At 40.4% G+C, this 27979-nt stretch overlaps 1 protein-coding gene across 2 annotated transcripts in view; it reads left to right on the forward strand.

The window, feature by feature from the left end:
- The window catches only part of STARD3NL (STARD3 N-terminal like), a 57737-nt gene that overhangs the window by 16761 nt on the left and 12997 nt on the right, over window positions 1-27979 (forward strand). For both annotated transcript variants that reach the window (XM_052639144.1, XM_052639146.1), the window contains exons 2-3: window positions 17605-17887; window positions 25937-26014. In XM_052639144.1, the coding sequence (XP_052495104.1) occupies window positions 17663-17887; window positions 25937-26014 (303 nt within the window). In that variant the 5' untranslated portion in view covers window positions 17605-17662. The remainder of the gene's footprint in view (window positions 1-17604; window positions 17888-25936; window positions 26015-27979) is intronic.

A 27979-nucleotide genomic window follows, 5' to 3' on the forward strand; every position in this document is an offset into this window, starting at 1 on the left:
GTGAACTCCAGGAGTTAGTGATGGACAGGGAGGACTGGCATGCTGCAATTCATGGGGTCGCAGAGTCAGACACGACTGAGCGACTGAACTGAACTAAAAGATCAAAAATAATCTTAAGCAGGATGATAGATATCTATGTACACTATTCTCTGATAGGAGCAGACAGGTGTAGAAAAATGGGAGGAAGCAAAAGCTTCCCTGAGAAAGTGAGTTAAGGCTTATTAGAATGAGTAAGAGTCATACCTATTTGAATGCAGAGTTCCAGAGAATAGCAAGGAGAGATTAGAAAGCCTTCCTCAATGATCAGTGCAAAGAAATAGAGAAAAACAATAGAATGGGAAAGCCTATAGATCTCTTCAAGAAAATTAGAGATACCAAGGGAACATTTCCTGCAAAGATGGGCTCAATAAAGGAAAGAAATGTTATGGACGTAACAGAAGCAGAAGATATTAAGAAGAGGTTGCAAGAATACACAGAACTATACAAAAAAGATCTTCACAACCAGGATAATCACGATGGTGTGATCACTCACCTAGAGCCAGACACCCTGGAATGTGAAGTCAAGAGGGCCTTAGGAAGCATCACTAAGAACAAAGCTAATGGAGATGATGGAATTCCAACGAAACTGTTTCAAATCCTAAAAGACGATACTGTGAAAGTGCTACAGTCCATATGCCAGCAAATTTGGAAAACTCAGCAGTGGCCACAAGACTGGGAAAGGTCAGTTTTCATTCCAATCCCAAAGAAAGGCAATGCAAAAGAATGCTCAAACTACCGCACAATTGCTCTCCTCTCACACTCCAGTAAAGTAATGCTCAAAATTCTCCAGGCCAGGCTTCAGCAGTACGGGAACAACTTCCAGATGTTCAAGCTGGTTTCAGAAAAAGCAGAGGAACCAGAGATCAAATTGCCAAGATCCACTGGCTCATCAAAAAAGCAAGAGAGTTCCAGAAAAACATCTACTTCTGCTTTATTGACTATGCCAAAGCCTTTGAGTGTGTGGATCACAACAAACTGTGAAAAACTGTTAAAGAGATGGGGATACCAGACCGCCTTACCAGCCTCCTGTGAAATCTGTGTGCAGGTCAGGAAGCAACAGTTAAATCTGGACATGGAACAACAGACTGGTTCCCAATTGGGAAAGGAGTACGTCAAGGCTGTATATTGTCACCCTGCTTATTTAACTTATATGCAGAATACATCATGAGAAATGCTGGGCTGGAGGAAGCACATGCTGGAATCAAGATTGCCGAGAGAAATATCAATAACCTCAGATATGTAGATGACACCACCCTTATGGCAGAAATCAAAGAACTAAAGAGCCCCTTGATGAAAGTGAAGGAGGAGAGTGAAAAAGTTGGCTTCAAGCCCAACATTCAGAAAACTAAGATCATGGCATCTGGTCCCATCGCTTCATGGCAAAGAGATGGGGAAATAGTGGAAACAGTGACAGACTTTATTTTTTGGAGATCAAAAATCACTGCAGATGGTGACTACAACCTTGACATTAAAAGACGCTCACTCCTTGGAAGAAAAGCTAGATAGCATATTAAAACCTAGGTAGCATATTAAAATGCAGAGACATTACTTTGCCAACAAAGTTCCTTCTAGTCAAGGCTGTGGTTTTTCCAGTGGTCATGTATGGATGTGACAGTTGGACTGAAAAGAAAGCTGAGTGCCGAAGAGTTGATGCTTTTGAACTGTGGTGTTGGAGAAGACTCTTGAGAGTCCCTTGGACTGCAAGGAGATCCAACCAGTCCATCCTAAAGGAAATCAGTCCTGAATATTCATTGGAAGGACTGATGCTGAAGCTGAAACTCCAATACTTTGGCCACTTGATGGGAAGAGCTGATTCATTTGATAAGACCCTGATACTGGGAAAGATTGAAGGCAGGTGGAGACTGGGATGACAGAGGATGAGATGGTTGGATGGCATCACCGATTCAATGGACATGAGTTTGGATAAACTCCAGGAGTCAGTGATGGACAGGGAGGCCTGGTGTGCTGCAGTTCATGGGATCACAAAGAGTGGACACAACTGTGCAACTGAACTGAACTGAAGACTCATAGAGATAAAGGAAAGTTGCTCTCAGGGTAGGGAGGAAAGTACAAGCTGAGGTTGGTGAGAATGTGATTCCTGTTCAGTTCAGATGACTACTGGACTACATGACTACTGGAAAATCCATAGCTTTGACTAGATTGACCTTTGTTGGCAAAGTAATGTCTCTGCTTTTTAATATTCTGTCTAGTTTAGTCATAGCTTTTCTTCCAGGGAGCAAGCATCTTTTAATTTCATGGCTGCAGTCACCATCTGCAGGGATTTTGAAGACCCCAAAGTAAAGTCTCTCACTGTTTCCATTGTTTCCCCATCTAGTTGTCATGAAGTGATGGGACTGGATGCCATGATCTTAGTTTTCTGAATGTTGAGCTTTAAGCCAGCTTTTTCACTCTCCTATTTCACATTCATCAAGAGGCTTTTTAGTTCTTTGCTTTCTGCCATAAGGGTGGTGCCATCTGTGTATCTGAGGTGATTGATATTTCTCCCGGCGATCTTGATTCCAGCATGTGCTTCATCCAGCACAGCATGTCCCATGATGTACTCTGCATATTAGTTAAATAAGCAGGGTGACAGTACACCACTTCGACGTACTCCATTCCCTATTTGGAACCAGTCTGTTGTTCCATGTCCAGTTCTAATGATTGCTTCCTCACCTGCACACAGATTTCTCAGGAGGCAGGTAAGGCGGTCTGGTATCCCCATCTCTTTAAGAGTTTTTCACAGTTTGTTGTGATCCACACACTCAAAGGCTTTGGCATAGTCAATAAAGCAGAAGTAGATGTTTTTCTGGAACTCTCTTGCTTTTTTGATGATCTCTGGTTCCTCTGCCTTTTGTTAATCCAGCTCAAACATCCGGTAGTTCATGGTTTCCCTACTGTTAAAGCCTGGCTTGGTGAATTTTGAGCATTACTTTACTAGACTGTGAAATGAGTACTGTTGTGCAATAGTTTGAGCAATCTTTTGCATTGCCTTTCTTTGGGATTGGAATGAAAACTGACCTTTTCCAGTCCTGTGGCCACTGCTGAGTTTTCCAAATTTGCTGGCATAGGCAATGGCAACCCACTCCAGTGCTCTTGCCTGGAGAATCCCATGGGCAAAGGAGCCTGGTAGGCTGCAGTCCATGGGGTTGCAAAGAGTCAGGCACAACTGAGCGACTTCACTTTCCCTTTTCACTTTCATGCATTGGAGAAGGAAATGGCAACCCACTCCAGTATTCTTGCTTAGAGAATCCCAGGGATGGGGGAGCCTGGTGAGCTGCCGTCTATGTGGTCACACAGAGTCGGACACGACTGAAGTGACTTAGCAGCAGCAGCAGCAGCTGGCATAGGGGCTGTAGCACTCTCACAGCCTCATCTTTAGGATTTGAAATAGTTCTGCTGGAATTCTGTCATCTCCACTAGCTTTATTCTTAGTGATGCTTCCTAAGGCCCTCTTGGCTTTGCATTCCAGGATATCTGGCTCTAGGTGAGTGATCACACCATCGTGGTTATGTGAATCATGAAGATCTTTTTTGCATAGTTCTTCTGTGTATTCTTGCCACCTCTTCTTAATGTCTTCTGCTTCTGTTAGGTCCATACCATTTCTTTCCTTTATTGAGCTCATCTTTGCATGAAATGTTCCCTTGGTATCTCCAATTTTCTTGAAGAGATCTGTAGGCTTTCCCATTCTATTGTTTCTCTCTATTTCTTTGAATTGATCATTGAGGAAGGCTTTCTTATCTCTCCTTGCTGTTCTCTGGAACTCTGTATTCAGATGAGTAAATCTTTCCTTTCTCCTTTGCCTTTAGCTTCTCTTCTTTTCTCAGCTATTTGTAAGGCCTCCTCAGATAACCATTTTGCCTTTTTGCATTTCTTTTTCTTGGCGATGATTGATCACTGCCTCCTATACCATGTCATGTACCTCCGTGCATAGTTATTCATGTACTGTGTCTATCAGATCTAATCCCTTGAATCTATTTCTCACTTCCACTGTATAATCATAATGGATTTGATTTAGGTCATACCTGAATGGTCTAATGGTTTTCCCTAATTTCTTCAATTTAAATCTTAATTTTACAATAAGAAGTTCATGATCTGAGCCACAGTCAGCTCCTAGTCTTATTTTTGCTAACTGTATAGCGCTTCTCCATCTTTGGCTGCAAAGAATATAATCAATCTGATTTTGATATTGACCATCTGCTGGTGTCCACGTGTAGAGTCTTCTCTTATGTTGTTCAAAGAGGGTGTTTGCTATGACCAGTGCATCTCTTGGCAAAACGTTTGTACTCCAAGGCCAAATTTGCCTGTTTTTCCAGGTATCTCTTGACTTCCTACTTTTGCATTCCAGTCCCCTATAATGAAAAGGACATCTTTTTTGGGTGTTAGTTCTAGAAGGCCTTATAGATCTTCATAGAACCATTCAACTTCAGCTTCTTCAGCATTACTGCTTGGGGCATAGACTTGGATTACTGTGATACTGAACGATTTACCTTGGTAACCAGCAGAGATCATTCTGTCGTTTTTGAGATTGCACCCAAGTACTGCATTTCAGACTCTTGTTGACTATGAGGTCTACTCCATTTCTTCAAAGAGATTCTTGCCCACAGTCGTAGATATAATGGTCATCTGAATTTAATTCGCCCATTCCAGTCCATTTTAGTTCACTGATTCTCAAAATGTCAGTGTTCACTCTTGCCATCTCCTGTTTGACCAGTTCCAATTTACCTTGATTCATGGACCTAACATTCCAGGTTCCTATGCAATATTGTTGTTTACGGCATTGGACTTAACTTCTATCACCAGTCACATCCACAACTGAGTGTTATTTTTGCTTTGGTTCTGTCTCTTCATTCTTTCAGGAGCTATTTCTCCACTCTTCTCCAGTAGCATATTGGGCACCTACCAACCTGGGGAGTTCATCTTTCAGTGTCATATCTTTTTGACTTTTCTTACTGTTTGTGGGTTCTCACGGCAAGAATACTGGTGTGGTTTGCCATTCCCTTCTCTAGTGGACCACGTTTTGTCAGAACTTTCCAGCGTGATCTGTCGGTTTTGGGTGGCCCTTCACAGCGTGTCTCATAGTTCAATTGAGTTAGACAAGGCTGTGGTCCATGTGATTAGCTTGATTAGTTTTCTGTGGTTCTAGTTTTCATTCTGTCTGCTCTCTGAAGGATAAGAGGCTTATGGAAACTTCCTGAGGGGAGAGACTGCCTGTGGGGCAAATTAGGTCTTGTTTTGATGGGTGAGGCCATGCTCAGTTAAATCTTTAACCCAATTTTCTGTTGATGGGCGGGACTGTGTCCCCTCCCTGTTAGATCTGAGAACAAACCTTGGTGGAGGTAATGAAGATAATGGTGACCCCCCCTTCAAAAGGTCCCATGCTTGCACTGCTGGACTCAGTGCTCCAGAACCTGCTGCAGGCCACTGCTGACCCTAGCCTCTGCTGGAGACTCCTGGACCCTCACAGGCAAGTCTGGGTCAGTCTCTTGTGGGGTCACTGCTCCTTCCTCCTGAGTCCTGGTGTGCACAAGGTTTTGTTTGTGCCCTTCAAGAGTGTTTCCCCAGTCCTGTGTAAATTCTGTAATCAAATCCCCCTGGCCTCCAAAGACAAATTCCCTGGGGGTTCTCAGTCCCTTTGCCAGATCCCCAGGTTGGGAAATCTGTTGTGGGTCCTAGAACTCTCCTAACAGTGTGAGAATTTCTTTAGTATAATTGTTCTTCAGTTTGTGGGTGTCTGCTTGGCGGCTCTGTGGTGGGGTTAATGGTGACCTCCTCCAAGAAGGCTTATGCCACAGGCTGTGTGACCCAGGTAATTCTTCTAGGGAACGCAAGCTTGTGATTTGTGGTGTGCTGCAGTGGTTCTGGAGAGGTTGGAGGAAGTAAGCCATATTAGGTTAGGCAAGATTAAGAAATTTGACCTCTACCTGAAGGTCCCAGAAAAGTATTTAATAAATAATCTTGTGAATTTAATTTGCTTCCCTAAATAATGAATAGGTATTGGGTGAGATTTACATTAGTTTATTAACAAATTTAGTTTTCTTTTGTGCTTTGATGTGCTTTGCCCATTTTCAAGCTGAATTTTAAGATTTTAACGACCTGTCTTTCCATATTCTTGTTTAGCGTCTAATGTTTTTGAATAAAAACTTGATTTTTATGTATTCAGTTTTGTTTCCCATTGTAGATTTTCTAAGATGGAATCCCTCATCCCAAAATCATGTTATTTACCACAGTTTCTTCTGCTGCATAAACCATAGTAATGATTTTGCTTTGTTAACTTTTTAGTAAAGTCTTCAATGTATTTTGATGCATAGATTTCTTTCTCCACGTACTTGAACAACTGATTAATAGCTTTCTTTTGCAACTAAATTTCGATGGTATCTTTATCATCTGTAGATATATTTTTTTTAACGCAAGTTTTTCCTTGCAGAGAAGCTTAGGGAAGTACAGGCCACACAGTGGCTTGTCTGTCATGAGTTTTCCTTGACTATCAGTATGCTTATTATTGATTTAATTGAACTAATGCTTAATATTTGAGAAATTTGGTGTTAGAGTCCATGTTTCTGGCTTCTCCTGATGAATAATCTTGTGACCTCTATTTCCACACGTTTGACCCTGGAACAAGTTTTTCCTTGTCTCCTGACACTGATTGTCAGTTGCTTACACTGATTTTCCTTCAGCTTACAGTGATTTTCCTTCAGCTTTTCTCATTATCACATATGTTTCAAAACCTGGGGAATAAGAGACTTGAGAGAGCCATAGTTTTGTTTTTTTTTTTGAAGTGGAAGATGGTGGATATCTTTGTGGAAAGGTAGGGTTCCCCGCTCCAAGATTTGAAACCAGTCAAAACATATATAATTTCAAAGTTCTTCCGCCCACATAAGTTTAAATTGTATGCATGCATGCTTTCAAAATGCAGTGAAACATTTTAATGTGTAAACAGAAATATGTGCCTTCCAGTTAGGTTTAGTTTTTTTCTTTCATATGAATTTTGACTTATTTTTGTGATGTTTCAGGAATACATTCTAATACGTGGGACCTACTTGTGGGAGCTACTGTGAAACTTAAATGGCATAATGTGTGTTAAGTACTCAGAATTGTGCCTGATTGAGGGAAGGATTTTATTATGTTAATATAAGGCATCCACTCTTACATAATATAATGATAGTTAATAGGTGGGCTAGGTTTATACTTGTGTTCTTTTGTTCTTGTGTGTTGTTGGTCAGATTATGTTAGGATTGTGCTAACTTTGTTTAATGATGGGACAGCTTTTCTTTCTTTTTAATGTTTGTTTATCTTTATTTCAAATTTTGAAACTTCTGGCATACTCTGACTCTAGGTGATTCTGTGTCAACTTTTTCATGAAGATTCATTCTGTCCAAGCCATCTATGTCTTCTTGGTGCATCATATATATTTCTTTTGTATTGACTTATTTATGATTTTTAAATGTGATGCATATAGAGTATCACTTACACTTTGAAAAATAGCCTCTCCTATTTATATTATGATCTGTGTATTCCTTTCTTAATCTCCTCTCCCCAAGCTAGGTTTTGATTTGGGGGGGTGGGTGATTATGTATGTAACTTAAATTTGTGGAAATATTCATTCATGTACAAAAATAGGGGGTTTAATATAATGAATTACATTGTAGCAATCACTCAGATTGAAACAATTATCATCATTCTTGGTTTGAATTTATTTATTAATTGTACCATTGTTTTTCATTTTTTAATTTTTTCCCCATGGGATACTGAGAGCTTTTATAACTTTATTGTTTAAATGCCTAATTCTTTAATCTTATGCTATATTGAAAAATAATTAGAGCACTTACAGTTCAGTTCAGTCGCTCAGTCATGTCCGACTTTGCGACCCCATGAATCGCAGCACGCCAGACCTCCCTGTCCATCACCAACTCCCGGAGTTTACCCAAACTCCTGTGCATCGAGTTGGTAATGCCATCCAGCCATCTCATTCTCTGTCGTCCCCTTCTCCTCCTGTCCCTTGTCCCTCCCAGCATCAGGGTCTTTTCCAAGGAGTCAACTCTTTGCATGAGGTGGCCAAAGTATTGGAGTTTCAGCTTCAGCATCAGTCCTTCCAACGAACACCCAGGACTGATCTCCTTTAGGGTGGACTGGTTGGATCTTCTTGCATTCCAAGGGACTCTCAAGAGTCTTCTCCAACACCACAGTTCAAAAGCATCAGTTCTTTGGCACTCAGCTTTCTTCACAGTCCAACTCTCACATCCATACATGACCACTGGAAAAACCATAGCCTTGACTAGATGGACCTTAGTCGGCAAAGTAATGTCTCTGCTTTTTAATATGCTGTCTCAGTTGGTCATAACTTCCCTTCCAAGGAGTGTCTTTTAATTTCATGTGCACTTTAAAGGAGTGAATTTGATAATAAGCCTAATTTTGACAGCATTCCATTGTATTTTCTAAGTAGTCTTTTAATTTTTAACTATTTTTATCTCAGTAGTTATTTTAGAAAACTTATTTATTTATTTATTATTTATTCTGTATTTTGCACCTAATTGAAAGGCTTGCCAAATTATATATTTTTAATAGTCTAGCTTTATGATCAATATTTTGAACATGGCATATTATATCCTTAAAATAGCATATATGTATGTAGGGTTGTAGGGTTGAAAAAATACAGTGTTTAATAAACTTACAGTGTTAAAACTTACAGTGTTTGAATAATCTATATCCATTTGTGTCTTTAACTCACTAAATAGATAAAAAAGTAAAGCTTCCCATTATGATTATAATCTATCACTAAGTAAGCTTTTGCATTTTGTTAGTTTTTAAAGATGCGTTTTGTATTTCTGTTCTTTCTCATAAGGAGTACATGGATACTGATTGGTAAATCTTAAACCTGATTTCAGTTATATTGTGTGTGTGAGCATGTGTGCTAACGCTTCAGTCATGTCTGGCTCTTTGCGACTCTAAGGACCGTAGCCCATCAGACTCCTCTGTCCATGGAATTCTCCAGGCAAGAATACTGGAGTAGGTTGCCATGCCCTCCTCTAGGGGCTCTTCCTGACCCAAGGATCAAACCCGTGTCTCCTGCATTGGCAGGTAGATACTTCACCACTGGCACCATCTGGGAAGCCCTTCAGATATATTAGACTACTACCAGATTGTAGCTATAGTTGCTTAGGTTGCTGCTGCTAAGTCACTTCAGTCGTGTCTGACTGTGTGTGACCCCATAGACGGCAGCCCACAAGGCTCTGCAGTCCCTGGGATTCTCCAGGCAAGAACACTGGAGTGGGTTGCCATTTCCTTCTCCAGTGCATGAAAGTGAAAAGTGAAAGTGAAGTTGCTCGGTCATGTCTGATCCTGTGCAACCCCATGGACTGTAAGCCTACGAGGCTCCTCCGTCCATGGGATTTTCCAGGCAAGAGTACTGGAGTGGGGTGCCATTGCCTTCTCCAGTTGCTTAGGTTAAGAGTATGTAGCTTCAGAGTATCTTCAGAACTTTATGCATCTTGAGCTTTTAAGTTTTTGTGTACTTATTAAAAATCTCTAAGTGAACTATGTACCTTCCCTGGCTTTTTATTGAGTATGAATTTGTAATCTTACCTAAATGCTTGCAAGTCAGATTGAGAATAAGCAAATATTGTATCATCATCACATAGTCAAGTTCAGTTCTTACTGCTTTGGGTTGAGCTTGGTAACTGTCATTCAGTTAATAAGTCTACTTAAGAAAAATGATTATCACATGTAAGCTTATGAAGAGATATTAGAAGAATACTGGCGTGATGATACAACCTTTCTATAATTCTCTTTTGCAGTATTCCCACTTGCATACTGTATAGAGGATATGCTAATTGTTATGGTGGCTAACCATCACTAAGATGGTCTCTGGGTGATATCTCTAGGAGCCACTCGAGCAATTTTGCATGATAATACCACTGAGGGTCATCAGGAGACGTCTCAACATTCACCTCCCCAAAAAAGCTTTTCAGTGGTATCACATTCGTGACTTTGTTGGCTCTGAGTCCAGCCATCTTTCTTGTTGACTGAAAAACTTGATTTTGTCAGCCTCTGTGTCCAGAGCCCTATGAGAAGGGGCACTTCCTCACACAGGTAAACTCACATCTCAGAATCTGCAGTTAACAATGTAACTGCTATGTAGGCTGTTTAATCTCAGGCTAACTGGTGTGCTGTTTCCCTGTTGCATCTTAATAAGAAGCACAGAATTATGACAGGTTGTAGGAGGCATGTCGGGAATTATTAAATTGTTCAGTAACGAAAAGACACTGATGATGCCCTGATGCCATCATAGTAATGGTAGGAATCATCTAGCCAGTGTGTTGAAGATTTAAAATCCAATAGACAAGGTGCCCCTATTTGAACAGTGCCAGGCTGGGCACAGCTGCCATTTTTTCATGACCCTGTTTTCCCTGTGTTTTGCAGACTGACCACCCCTCTTTCTGGTGGGCATGTTCCTACCTTTGAACATATGTCCAGTCACCTTGCTCTTGTTTCTTGGCCTGTGAGCCATTTTGTGTCTTTCAGGATGGAGCACATCTACTCTGATTCACTATGTGTTGATTTTATGGTTTAACTTTCAGAGGACAGTATTATCTTAATTTCCTGTTATAGTCCTGGTGATATAGGCAAATCTATAAAACGCCCAGTAGAGTTTTATACATACACATAGATTTTTTTTTTTCTTCTTCTAAGTATTTCACTCATTTTCAGTTGGAAAATTAATAGGAATCTGCTGGAAAAATTTGACTCCTTGATTCAGGAAAGATTTTAAAATTTATATCGAACAGTTGGTGAGTGATTTTATTTAGATGCTTAAATTTTTTTTTTTACTTATTAACTTAAAATAACTTTATTTTCCAGACTTCTCTATACAGTAATTTCCTATTGCTACAGCTGCTAATTTGGAAGTGATGTGAAGGTGTTTTAAATTTCAATCCTATTGTCTAGATTTTAGAACTGCTTTTCTAGACATTGTATTTAACTTGGAGTATATAAGACATAAAGTAAGCCAGGGCTGTTTTGAAATGTGAGCATAATGGTAGTGGACATTTGCCAAAAACAGGTTTGTTTATCTTGATTTTGTTAAACTTCCTGTAGTTCTTCATTGTGATAATCCTCTAGCCCAGGAAGCTGGAGTGTAACACAAATTCATTAGCTTCCTAACCTGGGCCACTGCCAGACTTTCTACTAAAGCCACTGTCATCAGAGTTCTACCAGGTCTTTCTTTACCTTCCAAGGTAGAATGGACACACTAGAGCATTAGAATCAGGAAGCCCAGGACAATGAATCATTTGTTGTTGTTACTGCTTAGAATATCTTTACTGCAAAGCAACTTTGGGATATTCTAAAAATATAAGCAGCTCATCTAAACAGATACAAAATAGAAGTTTTTATTTTTGAAAGTTTGAATAGTTAGTTGAATTCTGACATGTAGAATCCCCAGGTCTTCTTAGGCATGCAGAACTTTTCCTCATCTCACAGTGATACCTTTAGAATAGGAAGGTTGTCTATTATGTTTTTCTGATACTCTGGATTAGCTTCCTTTCCACAGCACTGTCTTCTCTGTGCATGCTTACTCTGAAAGCATCTGTGTTTTTTTAGCTATCATGCCTTTTCCTCATCCTGGCACATTATGCTTGTAAATGTCAGGTTACTCCCATGTTATTCCCGTTCTCCACTTCTAGCTGTTTTCATTTTGGAAACTGTCAGCTCTAAACAGGACTTTAAAAAAAATCATCATGTACCAGGTCTCATAACAGGTGCTGGGCCTTGCAAGAGGAGAGCCAACTCAAGGTGCTTCCCGCCCCCTGAGAAACCCAGTCCTGGGACAGAGTGGGCACCCCTGAGGCAGCTCTGGTCTTTAGGGACAAGCCCAGTCACTGTATCCCAAGGGCCGTTTGAACACCTTCTTATGCCCCTCCTGTTTCCTTCCAGGAATCCGACAGAGAGGGAGGAAGTGGAAGACCCAAGTCTTAATCCTCAAATATGTCTTGAAATATTTTTTGGATGGGTGAATCCTCATAATCCACGTAGGCCTCAGCTGCTACTTTTGTGTTTTCTCCATCTGTAAGCAAACCTTTCTAGGCAAGAATAATTTCAATAACAAGCATGAGGAAAGCTGTGAAATAGCACCTTGAGACACAACCTTCAGTTGTAGGACTTTCTGCCTGTCAAGCAAGGGAGGGGGAGTAAATCAGAGTGGTGGACTTGGATGCCCCCAGGCAAGGTCGAGGCTGAGGCCAAGTGGAGAGTGTGGGCTCCATCTGAAGAGCTCAGCAGTTTCTTGGCTTTGTTCTCATGGTAAGGGAATGCAGGCCTGGCCATTCTGTGTCTTTTAACTTTTCCAGAGAAGCTAGACATCTGGAATTTTACTTGAAAGCTCATTATTTAAAATGTTAGCAATTAGTTCAAAATCTTTAGAAATCCTGTACAAGACCAAGCAAAACATTTCTGTAAGCCAAATCTGCTCCCCAGGCCTCTGGATACGTTGAAGACTAAGGTCTTGCTGAGTTAAGTGTTTTTAGTGTCTGTTATTCTCACATTCTCTCTTGGGGTAGAACATACAGTGTCTTGCTGTGGCCGGAAGTAGTTCAGAGAAGAAGGCTGGGAGCCTGGGTTGAGAGATTTGATTTGACTGCCACCAGTAGGATTTCCTGGAGAAGGAAATGGCAGTCCACTCCAGTACTATCGCCTGGAAAATCCCATGGACAGAGGAGCCTGCTATAGTCCGTGGGGTCGCAAAGAGTCGGACACAAGTAAGAGACTTCACTTCACTTCTTCACTTCAGTAGGCGCCCAGAGGCCCTTTCCTCTTCTCCCAGGAGCCTGTTGGACATGTGTAAAATGCTTGCTGTGGTGGCTACTGCCCCAGAGCAGCTGCTGTTTACCATCTGGGTAGTATATCAATTCTGAGTCGAAGCAGATGGAGCTGAAGTTTTGGCCAACCAGCTTTACAGCCAGCCTGGAGACATCTCAAAGATAGAGCCGCTCGAAGATGTAAGCTCTTCTTTCTGGAAGCAAAAGTATCTCGGATTTTTGTTTTTCTCCAAGTGTTAAGGGTATTATTGTTTAGGAAGCTACCATTATAGATGGGACAGTGTTTTTCTCCAGCTCTAGTGGTGTGGGATTAAGGGAATAGAATAAGGCAGAGACCCGTGTATTGGGCTAAAAGTACTGCTAAAGTGGCCCTCAGGTAAGCCAGCATGAGATAAGACCACCTGTGCCTGAGCTGTGCTGTGTCATGAGGGCCACCTATGGAAAAATAAAGAGGAGAAGGAATTAGAAGTTTTTCCTCATTGAAGAATCAGAGCATGCATTGGAAAAATTAATATTCATCAATTAGCCTACTTTTTGCTGATTACAACACAGTAACTCTAAATTTCAGCTAGCTCCTCTCTGAGAAGGTGATGGAAGCAGCAGTCCCCCTTTTTAGAAAATTACAAATAATGAAGTATTTTAGGCTTTGTGAACCATATAATCTCGGTTGTGACTATTCCCTTCCGCTCTCTTCATGTGAAAGTATCCATAGCAATCGATACCAACCACAGGAATGGGTGTGGTGGTATTCTAATAAAACCTCTGCATTCAGAAACAAGTAGCCTGCCGCATTTGACCTACAGGCTACAGTTTGTTGACTCCTAATTTAGAACATTGACAGCTGTGATAGATTGGAATATTTGTCAGCAAATACTCACTTACCTTCTTCTCGTCTTTGGATGGAGTGTATACATCTCAGCTTCATGCCCTTTGGGCTTTAACCAATATAATATGAGCAAACATAATGTGTACCGAGATTCCACTGTGCTTACATGGTTGAGCTTGTCTCCTGTGCTCTTGCCATTTGCCATGAAGAGAACGTGCCCTAGGTCATCTTGGACCAAGGGGAAAGACAGACAGGACAGTCAAAGACAGACTTAGACCCAACATACAGTTTGAAGCCAAGCTCTTTGACGCATCGCCTGAAGCAGAATCGCCAGCTGGGCTCAGACTAGATCAGCTGAACTGAACTAGACCCATGAACCTGGGAATAAATTGTAGATTGTTTTAAGCCTCAGAATTTGGGAGTGGTTTGTGAACACAGCTTGACTGTCAAAATAGCCAACACAGAGGAGGAGCCTTACCTATCCAGATAAAACAATTAAGATATGAATCTCCTTTTCAAAAACCAGGACAACAAAAGAGGATTCTCATCTCCTGACACAAATTCTAGAGAAAAATAAGATGATGTTTTTCTTTATTATATAACCCTCCACTCAACTCTTCCTCACTTGCCCCCTTTCCCATGCTCCTTCCATCATTGGAATAAACCCTGCTTTGTAGATTCAGGCCCCCATATGTACAGCTGATCAGTACTTAACACCTCTTTAGAGAGGCATAGCTTTCCTCAAGCCAACTCCAGAGAGGACTCAGTACAAGAACTGCGTGTTTAATACTTTCTGCATTGTATCTGGGAAAATATCCAAACTCTTCCTCAAAAATGAGAAATAGAGGTTTCCGAGAGCCTACTCTGCATTATTGTGTGGGCTAGATGCTAGGCAGGATTTATCTAGTCAATATCTGTTTTGTTTCTGCTGCATATGTGCTGAGGTGGTCCCTAAGGACACAAGGGTGTGTAAATCAAATTGGAGGGCTTTAAGGAACACTTCAGCTAGTAGGAGAGATGGGCGAGTTAGTTCAGTTCAGTTCACTCAGTCGTGTCCGACTCTTTGCGACCCCATGAATCGCAGCACACCAGGCCTCCCTGTCCAGCACCAACTCCTGGAGTTCACTCAGACTCACGTCCATCAAGTCAGTGATGCCATCCAGCCATCTCATCCTTTGTCATCCCCTTCTCCTCCTGCCCCCAATCCCTCCCAGCATCAGAGTCTTTTCCAATGAGTCAACTGTTCGCATGAGGTGGCCAAAGTACTGGAGTTTCAGCTTTAGCATCATTCCTTCCAAAGAAATCCCAGGGCTGATCTCCTTCAGAATGGACTGGTTGGATCTCCTTGCAGTCCAAGGGACTCTCAAGAGTCTTCTCCAACACCACAGTTCAAAAGCATCAATTCTTCGGCGCTCATTTTTCTTCACAGTCCAACTCTCACATCCATACATGACTACTGGAAAAACCATAGCCTTGACTAGACAGACCTTAGTCGGCAAAGTAATATCTCTGCTTTTGAATATACTATCTAGGTTGCTCATAACTTTTCTTCCAAGGAGTAAGCGTCTTTTAATTTCATGGCTGCAATCACCATCTGCAGTGATTCTGGAGCCCCAAAAAATAAAGTCTGACACTGTTTCCACTGTTTCCCCATCTATTTGCCATGAAGTGATGGGACCGGATGCCATGATCTTCGTTTTCTGAATGTTGAGCTTTAAGCCAACTTTTATCTTAAGTGGCATATCCACAAGCTTATGGGAGCTTGGAAGAGATGTACTTGGCCTTGCCTGGGGATAGGAATGTGGGGAGTATTTCAGGGAAGTCTTCCTGAAGGAATTGACACTTGAACTGAATAGTTCTGCAGGACATGGTTAAGGTGAAGTCCTGTAGTCGTAGAGCAGAAAAGGAGATAGGAATGTGGGGAGTATTTCCAGGAAGTCTTCCTGAAGGAATTGACACTTGAACCGAATCTTTCTGAAGGACATGGTTAAGGTGAAGTCCTGCAGTTGTAGAGCAGAAGAGAGGCTTTAGAAGTATCTTCCACTTTACTCATTAAAAGGAAGCTTTCACTCCCTTTTAAAATTTCAGTCTGTCCCAAACAGAGGTCCATCTGATAAGAGTCAAGCTTCTCAGAGCAGTCTGTGCCATGGGTAACTTTACTATTAAAGCCATTGCAAATAGCATCTAAACATTCTAGCTAATTAGCAGTTATATAAACACACGTATGAAAAATAAGGTAATGATTCTCATTTTCCAAGTCAGGTGTACAACGCTGCATGATGTCAGTTTTCAGTTGGAAATAGCCTCAGATTTCTCGGCTATTGGTGTTTGCTATCCTTTTTCATTGATGAGGGGAAAGGAGAATGAGTAAGACTAAGAAAAGGATCTAATTACCTTGCAAATGGTTTTCTTCCAAAAAACAGTCCTCTGTTTGATTTATGACTTCTTTAGATTTTCTGTACAGTTTAGTGGATTTGAGCCATTGATATGACAATAAATTATTTAAAAAACAAGTACAGCCCTATTAGCAGGACTCAAGCCAAGACCACGCTTGTGCCCGCTAGTCACTTTTTCCTTCCTTTTGCTTGGGAGTAATCACTGACCCAGCCTCTAATGACACAGATCAACTTTTGCCTTGAAGGTCTACAGTTAAGTTCCTTTAGATTACCAGAAGTAGGGTTACAGGATCAAGAAATATAAATATTTTAAAGTATTTAAAGTATTTAAATATTTTAAAGTATCATAGGTCATATAACCAAATTGCTTTCAAAAATGTTATGTCATTAAATCACTACACTGTATGAACATGTGGGAAGCACTTTTGTTCCTGAGTATGGGGATGGAGAGAAATGAGTGTGGGGAGGAGAGAAATGAAAAGCCAGGTGTAAAGATAGAGAGACTTTAGGGAAATTCCAGCAATGTTTTGAAGTGGTATTTTGCCCACATGAAAAGTGTTCTTTCTCTGGACTTTGCCACTCACCGCATTGTGGCAGAAAGAAGAGCATGGGAGCCTTGCACTGGTTAAGCTCTGGACGTAAGTGACACACATTACACTGGCCAAAGGAAGGCACCAGGTTCAGCAGAACCGGGGGTGTATAATCCTCCCTCAGGGAGAGCTAATGTAGGAAAGGAAACCAGAATAGTTAGCAAAGAAAAATACCATCCAGCGTAATACTCCCTATTTGCTGACTTTGCCCCATCCTTGGGGAGATCAGATCATTCATATTTCCAATCTTTTATTTAGTTTAGAAGCACATGCTGGCCTTGAGGGGAGGGATCCTGTGTCTCCATTAGGGACAGTGATTGTTGCAGTTATCAGTGGGGTGTTTGCATATGGTAAACTTCTTAGGGTGGGCATAGTTCTTTTCTAAGGAGAGATGCGGAAACGTACTTATTAACAGGTAACAGAAATGCAAATTTGGTTTATTAGATACCTGTGGTGGAAAGCAGTTCCTCTATAGGAAGTACATTTTTTCATAGCTGATTTATGTGTTTTTGTTACATGCTCTCAGTGAAGCTGTTCGGTAAATGTTTCCTGGTCCACAGGGAGTGACACTGACAGAATTGTAGAAGTTTTCTGCCTAGTCAGCAAGGGAGCTGCCTTGGCTTGTTCACCCAGTGGCATGCTCCAGGTTCCAGGCACACATTTTTGTTGTGGTTAACAACCTGTCTTTACCATTTACTGTAAATTTGTTTTCTTCTTTATTGACAGTCTTTTCCATAACAGTTTTTTTCGGAGTAGTATCGATGGATAACATCAAGAATTGCTTCTCATTTCACTTTCTCACTGTGTCTTCATCAGGACAGAAGTGTCTTCAGTTCAGACACCCTGATGCTCAGAGAGATGGACTGTTGCACGGGGATGGGGGTCACACTGCAGTATCAGGTGGGCTCTGATTTAATGTGATGTCTCTCTTCCGTTCCCCAAAGATCTCTTCCCTCGAGGGATGGTGAAGTTGGCGAGAGGCTCCTTTAACCCTCCTGCAGGATGAACTCCCTGCCAGAAGACATGGAGAATACTCTCACGGGGAGTCAGAGCTCACACGCTTCTGTGCGCGACGTCCACTCCGTCAACCCTACGCAGCTCATGGCCAGGATCGAGTCCTATGAAGGAAGGGAGAAGAAGGGCATATCTGATGTCAGGAGGACTTTCTGTTTGTTTGTCACCTTTGACCTCTTATTTGTAACATTACTGTGGATAATAGAGTTAAATGTAAGTGGGTTTTGTTTTTGTTTTCTGTGACATTATATGAATTGTTTCCAGAGACGAAGTTGTTTCTTACTTTTCTCATCATTTCTGTCTCACTTTCATGAATTCCGTCTTTCTTTGAAATGAGGCATTCTTGATCTTCTCCAGTTGATTTGAACTTTCCTTGTTTTTTACTGTTATTGTTTAAAACAAACCTAGTTAGTTTAAAATGTATTTTTTTGTTATGAAAGTTGAATTCATGGGGTTTTATTTTATAACAGGAGTTGGCAAACTGCAGTCTGAGAACCGAATTCAGGTGGCCTGGTTTTATAAATAAAGTTTTATTGCAACATAGCCCTGCCCATCTGTTTACATATTGTCTGTGGCTGACTTTCGTACTGAGTGGTTGAGTTCAGTAGTTTCGACAAAGTCCATTTGGCCACAATGGGAAAATTTTTTATCCCCTGGCCTTCTAAAGAAAAAAAAAAAAGTGCTGGTCCTTGCTTCAAAAAAGTGTAGCATGCTTCTAGAATATGTTTTAATGTTACATCTACTTTGTAGTTCCTACATTTAAGATTTTTGCATGCACTTATTTTTTATCTTTTTTCAAAGAGACTATTTATTCATATTTTATCCAGAAGAAATCCTAGAGACATGTGGAGGTTTCTTTTGTCAGCTTTCTGTGGTTATATTGCCAAATAATTGTCTAGACCAGTACTGTCCTTGTTCATGCGCTCAGTCGTGTCTGACTCTTTGTGACCCCGTGAACTGTAGCACACCAGGCTTCCCTGTCCCTCACTATCTCCTTGAGTTTGCTCAGACTCACGTGCACTGTCAGTGATGCCATCCAACCATCTCATCCTCTGTCGCCCCCTTCTCCTCTTGCCCTCAATCTTAACCAGCATCAGGGTCTTTTCCAATGTCCTAGTGAAATACAATGCAAGCCTTGAATGTAATTTTAAGTTCTCTAGTTGTTACACTTCATAAAAGTAAAAATAAACAGGTGATACTCACTTTAGTAATATATTTTATTTACCCAATATATCTGTTTTCTTGAAAACCGTGCCTTTGACTGTTTATATTTCTTATAAGCACAGGGAGGAGCTCTTTCAGAATGCTTTCCTCTCAGGCAAAAATTGTCTGTTTCCTTTACTTTCAGCAATTCATTTATTTCAAAGAAATATTTGCTAAAGCCTAGGTAGCAATAGTTATTAGCCATTGTTTATTATTAAGAGGTTGCTATTTGCAGGCATGGTGCTAGGTGCTTTACAAGAAATTTATTAAAATATAGAAAATATGAAAGGATGCTGAGATTCCTGTTAGAAAATTATTTTTAATTTTGCCTCATAATAGAGTGAGTGTCTTAATCTAAAGCGATTAGCATTCTGATTCATACCAAGAATTTCTGTTTTAGATTTTAGACTCTTAATGATTAGCATCATTGGAGTCATTTAATTTCATCATAAATTCTAATAGAGGAATAAAGCTCTTTTTGAAAACAGATATATACTTATATTAGAAAATAAAAAGCTTTTTTTTTTAAGAAGAGAAGATTGGCTCTAGAATCAAGGTCATGTGCAATATGAATCTGCTGTTAGGTTTCTGTTCACAGATTGTCCTTCTTTTAATCTAACTCTGTGGGTGTGCCCTATTATTATTGAAAGCCAGAGAAGCTGGTGATACGACAACAGTAATTTCAAGTGTCTCTTTTTACTATGTGTTGCATCAAAGAACATATTTCATTTGATATATTTTCAAAACAATCAGCTGTGGAATGAGAGATGAAAAAGAAATACACCTTTTAATAGGAAAGCTTAACAGTTTTAAGGAAGCACACTTAACATTATTATAGTGATAGCACAAAATCAAGGCGTTTGTTGGTCTGCTACTGATATGATCACACTGAGTGCGTTTTAAGTAAGAGAAGCTGTGGTTTGGGGCTGTGGTGGGTCATGGGGTTACACTTCTCCCTTCCTTCCTTCCTTCCTTACTGCTTTGAGGAAATTAGAATGGAAGTGAAGTAAGTGGAATGCTCCCTGTTTCATTCATCATAAGGGACCTGTTTCCATCTGCATGCAACTTGTTATAAATGAAAAATCACCAGGCCTTAGCAATTGAGAAATGTGTTTTTATCCTCACTTTTCCTCTGACTGCCAGTTTCCCGATTTGTAAAAAGTTCAAAAAAGAGTATATGATCTTTAAGATAGTATATCTTGACTTTCTTAGAGAGGCTATTTTTTTCCTCTAAAGGCACATTTAATTTTCTAGTTCTATTTGTTTAGAATCGTCAGTCCTGACCATCCCTTTTCTTTTGTTGTCTGTTTCTGTAAACCTCTCTAATCACTCAGGTCCCTTGTTATTTTTACATGCTTATACATTTACTGAGTGCCAAGACACAGGATTCTGATTGAGGTGTTGCAGGCTTCACAGAAAGCTACAGATTTAAAGTTTAGCTGAAGAGATATAACAGGTATCTTATATTGCCTCCTGGTGTTAATCTTTAAAAGAGGAAAGAAACAGCATAAAGGGAACTTAGGCCTTCAAAGGAATATGAGGGCCCAGATGTTCTAAGCAATCATAGCAATAACCAAAATACTTTGCCTTCACATACAATTTCCAAGTTGGCCACTTTCCTCCTGGCTCCAGGGAGCTGACTGGCACCAACCCAGCCTGGAACACACGGCCTGGGCGAGCTGGAGCAGCCGAAGAGCACCGTGGTTAATTTTCCTGCTCAAAGACCTTGGGGTGGCTGATTTCGTTGGGTCCGGTTGAAGGGATGGTTCTGGTTCTGTGTCAGACCTTTTGGTACATGCCTGAGTAGACTGATTTCTCAAATTAGATCTAGAATTCACTGTTGGCTTGGTGTGCCTGAAGATTCTATTTCTCTTTTCCCCTAGACTCTTAGACTGACAGGGATGGGGATCAAAATGGCAGCAGAAAAGAAATCATTTTTCTTTCTCAGCTTTTGATACCTGGGTTAAGATTATAGATCAAGAAAGGCCATTATCCGTGCTTATTGCCTGTCTTACTATATTTTCCAACTGATGTATTTGAAAGGGCCAGGATGCTTCTGGTTTGCCTTGGAGCCATCATGACCAGCTGTGTGGCCTCAGGCAAGCCATTTAAGTTCTCTGAACCTTGGTTTCTCAGTCAGGTAACTGAGCTGATACCTGTCTTGCCTTCCTTGTGACTTCTTGTAAGGATCAAATAATAAGATATATACCACAGCCCCTTGGCAGTTATGAAGCTCTATATAACTATAGATTGTGTAAAGCCCTATAGATTATATAAAGCCCTAAAGTAAATTTTAGGGCTTCCCAGGTTGTGCAGTGGTGAAGAATCTGCCTGCCAATGCAGGAGATGGCAAGAGACATGGGTTTTTGATCCTCCGGTCAGGAAGAGCCCCTGTGGTAGTAAATGACTATCCACTCCAGTACTCTTGCCTGGAAAATTCCATGAACAGAGGAGGCTATCAGGCCATAGGGTCCATAGGGTCGCAGAATTGGGACACAACAGCCACACACACTAAAAGTAAGTTGTACCCAGAAACAGAAATAAACAAGTTGCTTATTATCCTCTCATTACTGTTACACTTACGTTTCAGGTGTTTATTATCCTACTGATTCTGATTTTATTATTTCACTGTCACTATGTTCTGTGGTTAAACTGTGATCACCAGTGAAAACAGCAATTCACTGGAAGAGTTCAGTGGATTGGAATTATCTGAAGAGTGAGTGGAGGAGATGAACTGAATTGTGTATGGAAGGAATTGTGTGTGGGTAGAAGGAATTGGGGATAGAAGGATGATGTAGGATCAGATGGTGGGACCAGTGAGGAGACAGTTTGGTGAAGGAGGTGAACAGAAGCACTGAGGCAAGAGTGTGCTTGTGTGTGTGTGTGTATGGTTTGCGGGGGGGACAGGGGCAGACACAGAGAAAATATTAGCCTGGCTAGAAATAAGGTTCCCATAGGAAACAAAATTGTCTAGGTAAGTTGGTTCCAGACTATTGAAAATATTAAAACAGCTACAGAGAAGTGTTGGACTTACTGCAGTTGTGAGCTGAGATAGATTCTAGAGCAGATTGGAAAACACAGTTTTGAGATCTTCCAGAAGTTAATGACTCATACTCCACATCACATCATGACCTACCTGCTGTATCTGTTTGGATGCTTAACGTGACATCTTCCCAGTGACACACACATCCCTGCTTTCCTTAGCTTTGTTCTTTAACAGGAAATGATACCCAGATGCTCAGGCCAATGGTTAAGACTCATCCTTGATTGATTTGCTTGGTTTATTTTGTCTTTCTCATGCCTCCTATCCTTAAAAGTAAGGCCTGTCAAATCCGCCTGCAAAACACACTCACAACATAACCTCTTCTTTCCATTTCTACCATTACCCACCCTTGACCAAGCAACTCATCCAAACTATGGCGCCCTGTCTGAGCCTGACCAGTTTACCTGCTTCCATGCTTGTGTGTGTATGTGTTAGTGGCTTAGTTGTGTCCAACTCTTTGTGACCCCATGGACTGTAGCTCACCAAGCTCCTCTGTCCATAGGATTCTCCAGTCAAGAATACTGGAGTGGATAGCTATTCCCTTATCCAGGGGATCTTCCCAACCCAGGGATCGAACCCAGGTCTCCTGCTTTGCAAGCAAATTCTTTACCATTTGAGCCACCAGGGAAGTCCTGGATTCTACTCTTGCCCTCCCCAAATCCATTCTGATAGAAGCCAGAGTGACTTTTAAAAGTAGAATAAGTAGAAATATAAATCAGATAACATTTTCTGTTTAAAACTTTTCACTAACCTATCAGAGCACTTAAAATCCAAAGCCCCCAAGAAGCCAACCCCAATTTCCTTTCCCACCCTTGGTTCCTGGCCCACCTAGGTCAGCCAGACTTCTATTCACAGAATGGAACAAAGCTCTCTTCTGTCTTAGACCCATTCTTCTATATGAATTGGTTCATTTCCTTCATCTTGATGTAGATTTTGTCTTACTATGCTAGTATCACTCATTTCAACTGATTTAATTCATTTAAAATCAGTCACCAAGGGAAGATTTCTATGACCACTGATCACAAAGGAGTCAACAGTTATTCCGCCACACTGTCTTGCTTCTGTCCTTTTAGCACTGATTTTCTTTTTTCCTTTTTTTCTGATTTTCTTATGTGTTATCTGTCTGCACTTGCTAGAATGTTAGTTCCACAAAGACAGATATTCATTTGTTTACTGAAGTATTTCCTGTGTGTAGAATAGTCCTTGGCACTCACTAGGTGCTCAGCAAATACTTGGTGAATGGATCAAGTTCATAGCAGTGGTTTGCATATTAAATTCCAGGCAGATTGACAGTAAGAACGTTAACTCAGAAGTTTTTGGAGGAACTCCACGGAAGGTTGTGGAAGTAGAAAAGAAACAGCTAACTTGAGAGACATACTAAAGGAAGAAATATAATGATTTGTTGATAAGCTGATTTTATCACCCCAGTATCCAAAGATGACTCTTAGGATTTCTAAGGACAGAATCTAGAATAACAGTACCAGTTCTGACAGAACCATGATTGAGAAGGGGGGTCCATGTGAAATTAAAGATGAATCTGTTTGGGACATCTTGTACTAGAGGCCAAGATTTTGAAGGAAATTTGAGTGTAAGTTAGGGTTGAAGTGAAGTTGCTCAGTCGTGTCCGACTCTTTGCGACCCCATGGACTGTAGCCTACCAGGCTCCTCCATCCATGGGATTTTCCAGGCAAGAGTACTGGAGTAGGTTGTCATTTCCTTCTCCAGTTGGGGTTAGGGATACAGATTTTACTCTATTTAAGTTCTTCTTTTGTGCACATGCTCAGTTGTGTCTGACTCTGTGACCCCATTGACTGTAGCCCACCAGACTCTGTCCATGGAATATTCCAGGCAAGAATACTGGAGTGGGTTGCTATTTCCTACTCCAAGGGATCTTCCCAATCCACGTCTCTTGTGTCTCCTGCATTGGCAGTTGGATTCTTTACCACTGAGGCACTGGGGAAGCCCTTTCTCTATCTAAAGGCAACAGGAAATGACAGTTTATTTTAAAGTTTATGGATACTGAGGAGAACCTCTTTCTACTGGCTTGTTATTGCAGAACTGTATCAGCAGCTTTAATTCCTGTTCTCTCAGCCAGGAGGGTTGGTTTCTGTGTGGTAGAGAATGCCTCTTTGCCAGAGTCTGCTTGGAATAGTCATTTTTTAGAATATTTTGGATATTAAGTTTCCCTGGTCTGGAGAGACACAGCAGTGAAACTAGATGGTTGGTTTTCAATTATTTTTCCTTGCTCCCAGGTTTTTAATTCTATTCATTGGTAAAGGCTTATAGTCAGGTCTGTAGCTCTTCTGCACAAATTACACAGAAATCTAAGCCTCCTTAAGGATTTAAGGTACAAAATAGTGTTCATTATATATTCCATTTTTATAACAAGTACAGTTGGCCTTGGACAGTGCAGGGGAGGAGATATATTGTATAATCTATAGCCAGCCCTCCATATCCATGATTCCCCTGCACCTGTGGATTCAATCAACTGTGGACTATGTAGGACTGTAATATTTAAAGTTGAAAAATAGCCACCTGTAAGTGGACCCATGCAGTTCAAATCCCTGTTGCTCAAGGGTCAACTGTACTTGAAATGGTATCTAAGCTGAAAGGATTCTTTCTTCGTGTCAACTTTTACTCTAATACGACCGATTAGTAAATCATAGTAAATCCCTGGTAGCTCAGCTGGTAAAGAAATCACCTGCACTGCAGGAGACCCCGGTTCAATTCCTGGGTTGAGAAGATCTGCTGGAGAAGGGCTAGGCTACCACTCCAGTATTCTTGGGCTTCACTGGTGGCTTAGATGGTAAAGAATCTGCCTGCAATGCAGGAGACCTGGGTTTGATCCTTGGGTTGGGAAGATCCCCTGGAGGAGAGCATGGCAACCCACTCCAGCATTCTTGCCTGGAGAATCCCTATGGACAGAGGAGCCTGGTGGGCTATAGTCCATGGGGTTGCAAAGAATCAGACACGACTGAGCAACTTACACACACACACACACACACACACACACACACACACACACACTAGTAAATCGTACAAAGGTATTCCTTATTGACTTTTCCCCCTTTTTTCTTTTACCCAGATCTCTGGTTAATTGTCCTCTAATTTGTCCTCAGACAACTGCACTGGTTTGTCAAGACCAGCAGTGTCTGTACTACAGATTGGAAACTTGAATTTGCTATTGTACATCATGTTCCCTATTATCAGCTAATTCACGGGTCCTCACAGTTACAGAGGGTCTGCTTGGGCCCTTTCTTAGCTGTCAGAGATATGTTCCTTTCTGATTTTTTTTTTTTAAAGAATACTACTTTTAAAAAAGTAGTATTCTTTGTAGTTTGATATGCAGAATTTTAAACTTGATCATTTAAAATTCATCTTGACAGAATTGGGAGAGGACAGAAAATTTATCATAATAGGTTTACTTTACATCATCTACTATAACTTTGTCACATATGATTGTAGGTCTAGCTTAGCCTTCGTTCTTTTATCTGTTCAAGAGTGCAGAATTTTGAAATGCTAGGAGCAAATAGGAACAACCAGGGAGATTTTTTACATTTCTCTTCTGTGTCATGATAGCTGTTGTCATGGATGTTTGCTAAGCGATTAGGGGACAACTTGGCCTTCCAAGACTTAAATAGTGAAGAGTGATCAGAAAGTGAGGGAAACCCTGGATAAATATTAAATTGTCTTCCATCAAAATACATGTTTGTATGATTGAAGACATTCTCTTATAAGAGAAAAACATCATGTTTAACATTTTAGTGTGCCAAAATATAAGCTATAGCAGGGCACTGTTCACCATTATCTATTTGTTGAATTCAGAATTGAAGTGGGAAATGCCCTTCACCATTTTTCTGTTCGAAATATGAAGGTTCTGACATGTTTTAAAATTTCTGGTTGTTCTCTGTCTTCTGAAGAAGATAGAGAAGTGTTTGTAAAACCTTACTTGTGTGTTCTCCTGTTTTATTTTCGCACATAACACTCTCATTTTCATTTCTTCCTGTCCTTCCCAGGTGAATGGAGGTATTGAGAACACGTTAGAGAAAGAGGTGGTGCAATATGACTATTACTCTTCTTATTTTGATATATTTGTAAGTATTCTCTGTTGTATATTTCGGACATGATGAGACTAAGCAAAAGGCAGATTTCCTCTCAGTAGACCTTTCTATGCAATTCTTTTTTCCTCTTTTAAACATTATCTTTCCCCTGAACCATTCATTGCTCTCTCTGGTCATTTCAAGGAAGGAAAAGATTAATGAGAAATAAGGGAGCACAGCAGAAGAAGCCATTCAGATTTTCCTTTATTCTTTCAAAAGTAGCTGAGATAGAAGCCATCAGCAGATGCTAAAAAGGAAAATTTACTTGTTTATATAATAGCACAGTGAAAATGCCATTCCTTTTCTGTCTTGTGGTAGATTTCTGAGTGTATTTTTAATAATAATTCTGTTTCATTTTTCTATAATAGGAGTTTTTAAGAAAACATATATTGACAATCTTGGGCAACATTAGTCAGTTGTAGAATTGTATAGATGCAGTTATCTGTAGTTGAGGTGTTCGTTTTAGTCAAAGGAATATTTGTAGTGTCTTTCTAGGATACACTGTGACTTTGAATGGGTTTGATAGATCTCCATGGTATCTTTTTACAGGTGATAGTGTGAATAAGTCAGGTCTCAGCATTGTGTTACACAGTATAGGCAATTAAAATTCATTAAAAATTCCCCCCAATTCACTTTAACTACTTTATTCACTATCCTGAGAAGCTGTGTGCACAATGATTAAGACCCTTACAGTCAGCAAAACCTGGGTTTTATTCACAACACAGTCACTAATTGTATACCTTTGCATATATTAAGTCTAAACTTCAGTTTGCTCCTATTTGAAATGAAATCATCATAGTTCTGAAACATAATTAAAATAATACCCAGAAAACACTTAGCCCAGTGAAAGGTATGTTTCAGAAGCTCAGAGATTTACCTCTAATCATTGTTACCATCATCATTAGTTTTGATTGAGAATATTAATGGTTATATTTTCTAGTGGCTTTTGAAATGCTCTAAAAAGTCTGGCTTTGTTTTGTTTTTGTGACTTACCCTGCTGAAGTGTGTAGCAGGAAAGAGATGGGATTCCCAGTAAATAGAGATCCAGGTTCCTTATCATCACCCCCTTGCAATCTGAGTAGATTCCATTTTCATCTGTACAGTATGTTAGTGTTCCAGTAAGATTGTTTTGAAAAAGTGTTTGGCTGCCACAGAGTATTTGGAAAACCATTGATATAATTTAATCTGCTTTTCCAGAGGAAGACATTGAGTCTCATGGGTCAGTGTCTTGACCTACCCCACGTCACTGAATTTGTGGCAGAGCATGTTAGATCCTAAATCTCTTGATAATTTTTTTCTGTAAATCTATTGACATGTAATAACAAAATTGACTTCTCTCTTTCCTTTTATTTCCTCTGATGAATTTGTTTTCAGTAGTCTGAGCCAGGAATTCTTAGGAAGCCAAGTTAATCCTCTGGCCAGATCTCTGGCCAAGGGTTGTCTGAACTCTGCTTCAAGAGTTAATGATATTGGACATTTAGGTGGGACCTATTAGCTCAGCTTGGAAAGACTGTCACGCCTGGCCTTGGAAATGGACACAGCCTCCAGGAAACCCTGGGATCTGGGAGACTTTGAGATAAAGGAATAACGGTTTATGCTTTTGCCAAGTCCAGAATGCAGAGATAGGAGTAGGATAAATAAAGAAACTAAATGGTGAGCACATTACTGGTAAACCCATTTTTAATGAAAGCTGCAAATTGAAACAAATATAGCTGCAAACTTCATTTACATGAAAGGGTCTTGAGTGAGGTCATACAGTCAGTGATAGCAATGAAGTTGTCAGCTTCCAACCCTTCAGCAGTTTTGATTAGTAAGGAACAGTTGGCAGACCCCTACCCTGAGGCATTACTCAAGAGCCATCTGACTTCTTACTACTCAAAATAAGCATATTTTTCAAGTAAAATAGGTAAAATTTTATTCTATGTTTATTCCTTAGTAAATGAGAATTACTAAGACAAT

The sequence above is a fragment of the Budorcas taxicolor genome, chromosome 4, assembly GCF_023091745.1.
Source record: "Budorcas taxicolor isolate Tak-1 chromosome 4, Takin1.1, whole genome shotgun sequence".
Taxonomy (NCBI): Eukaryota; Metazoa; Chordata; class Mammalia; order Artiodactyla; family Bovidae; genus Budorcas; species Budorcas taxicolor.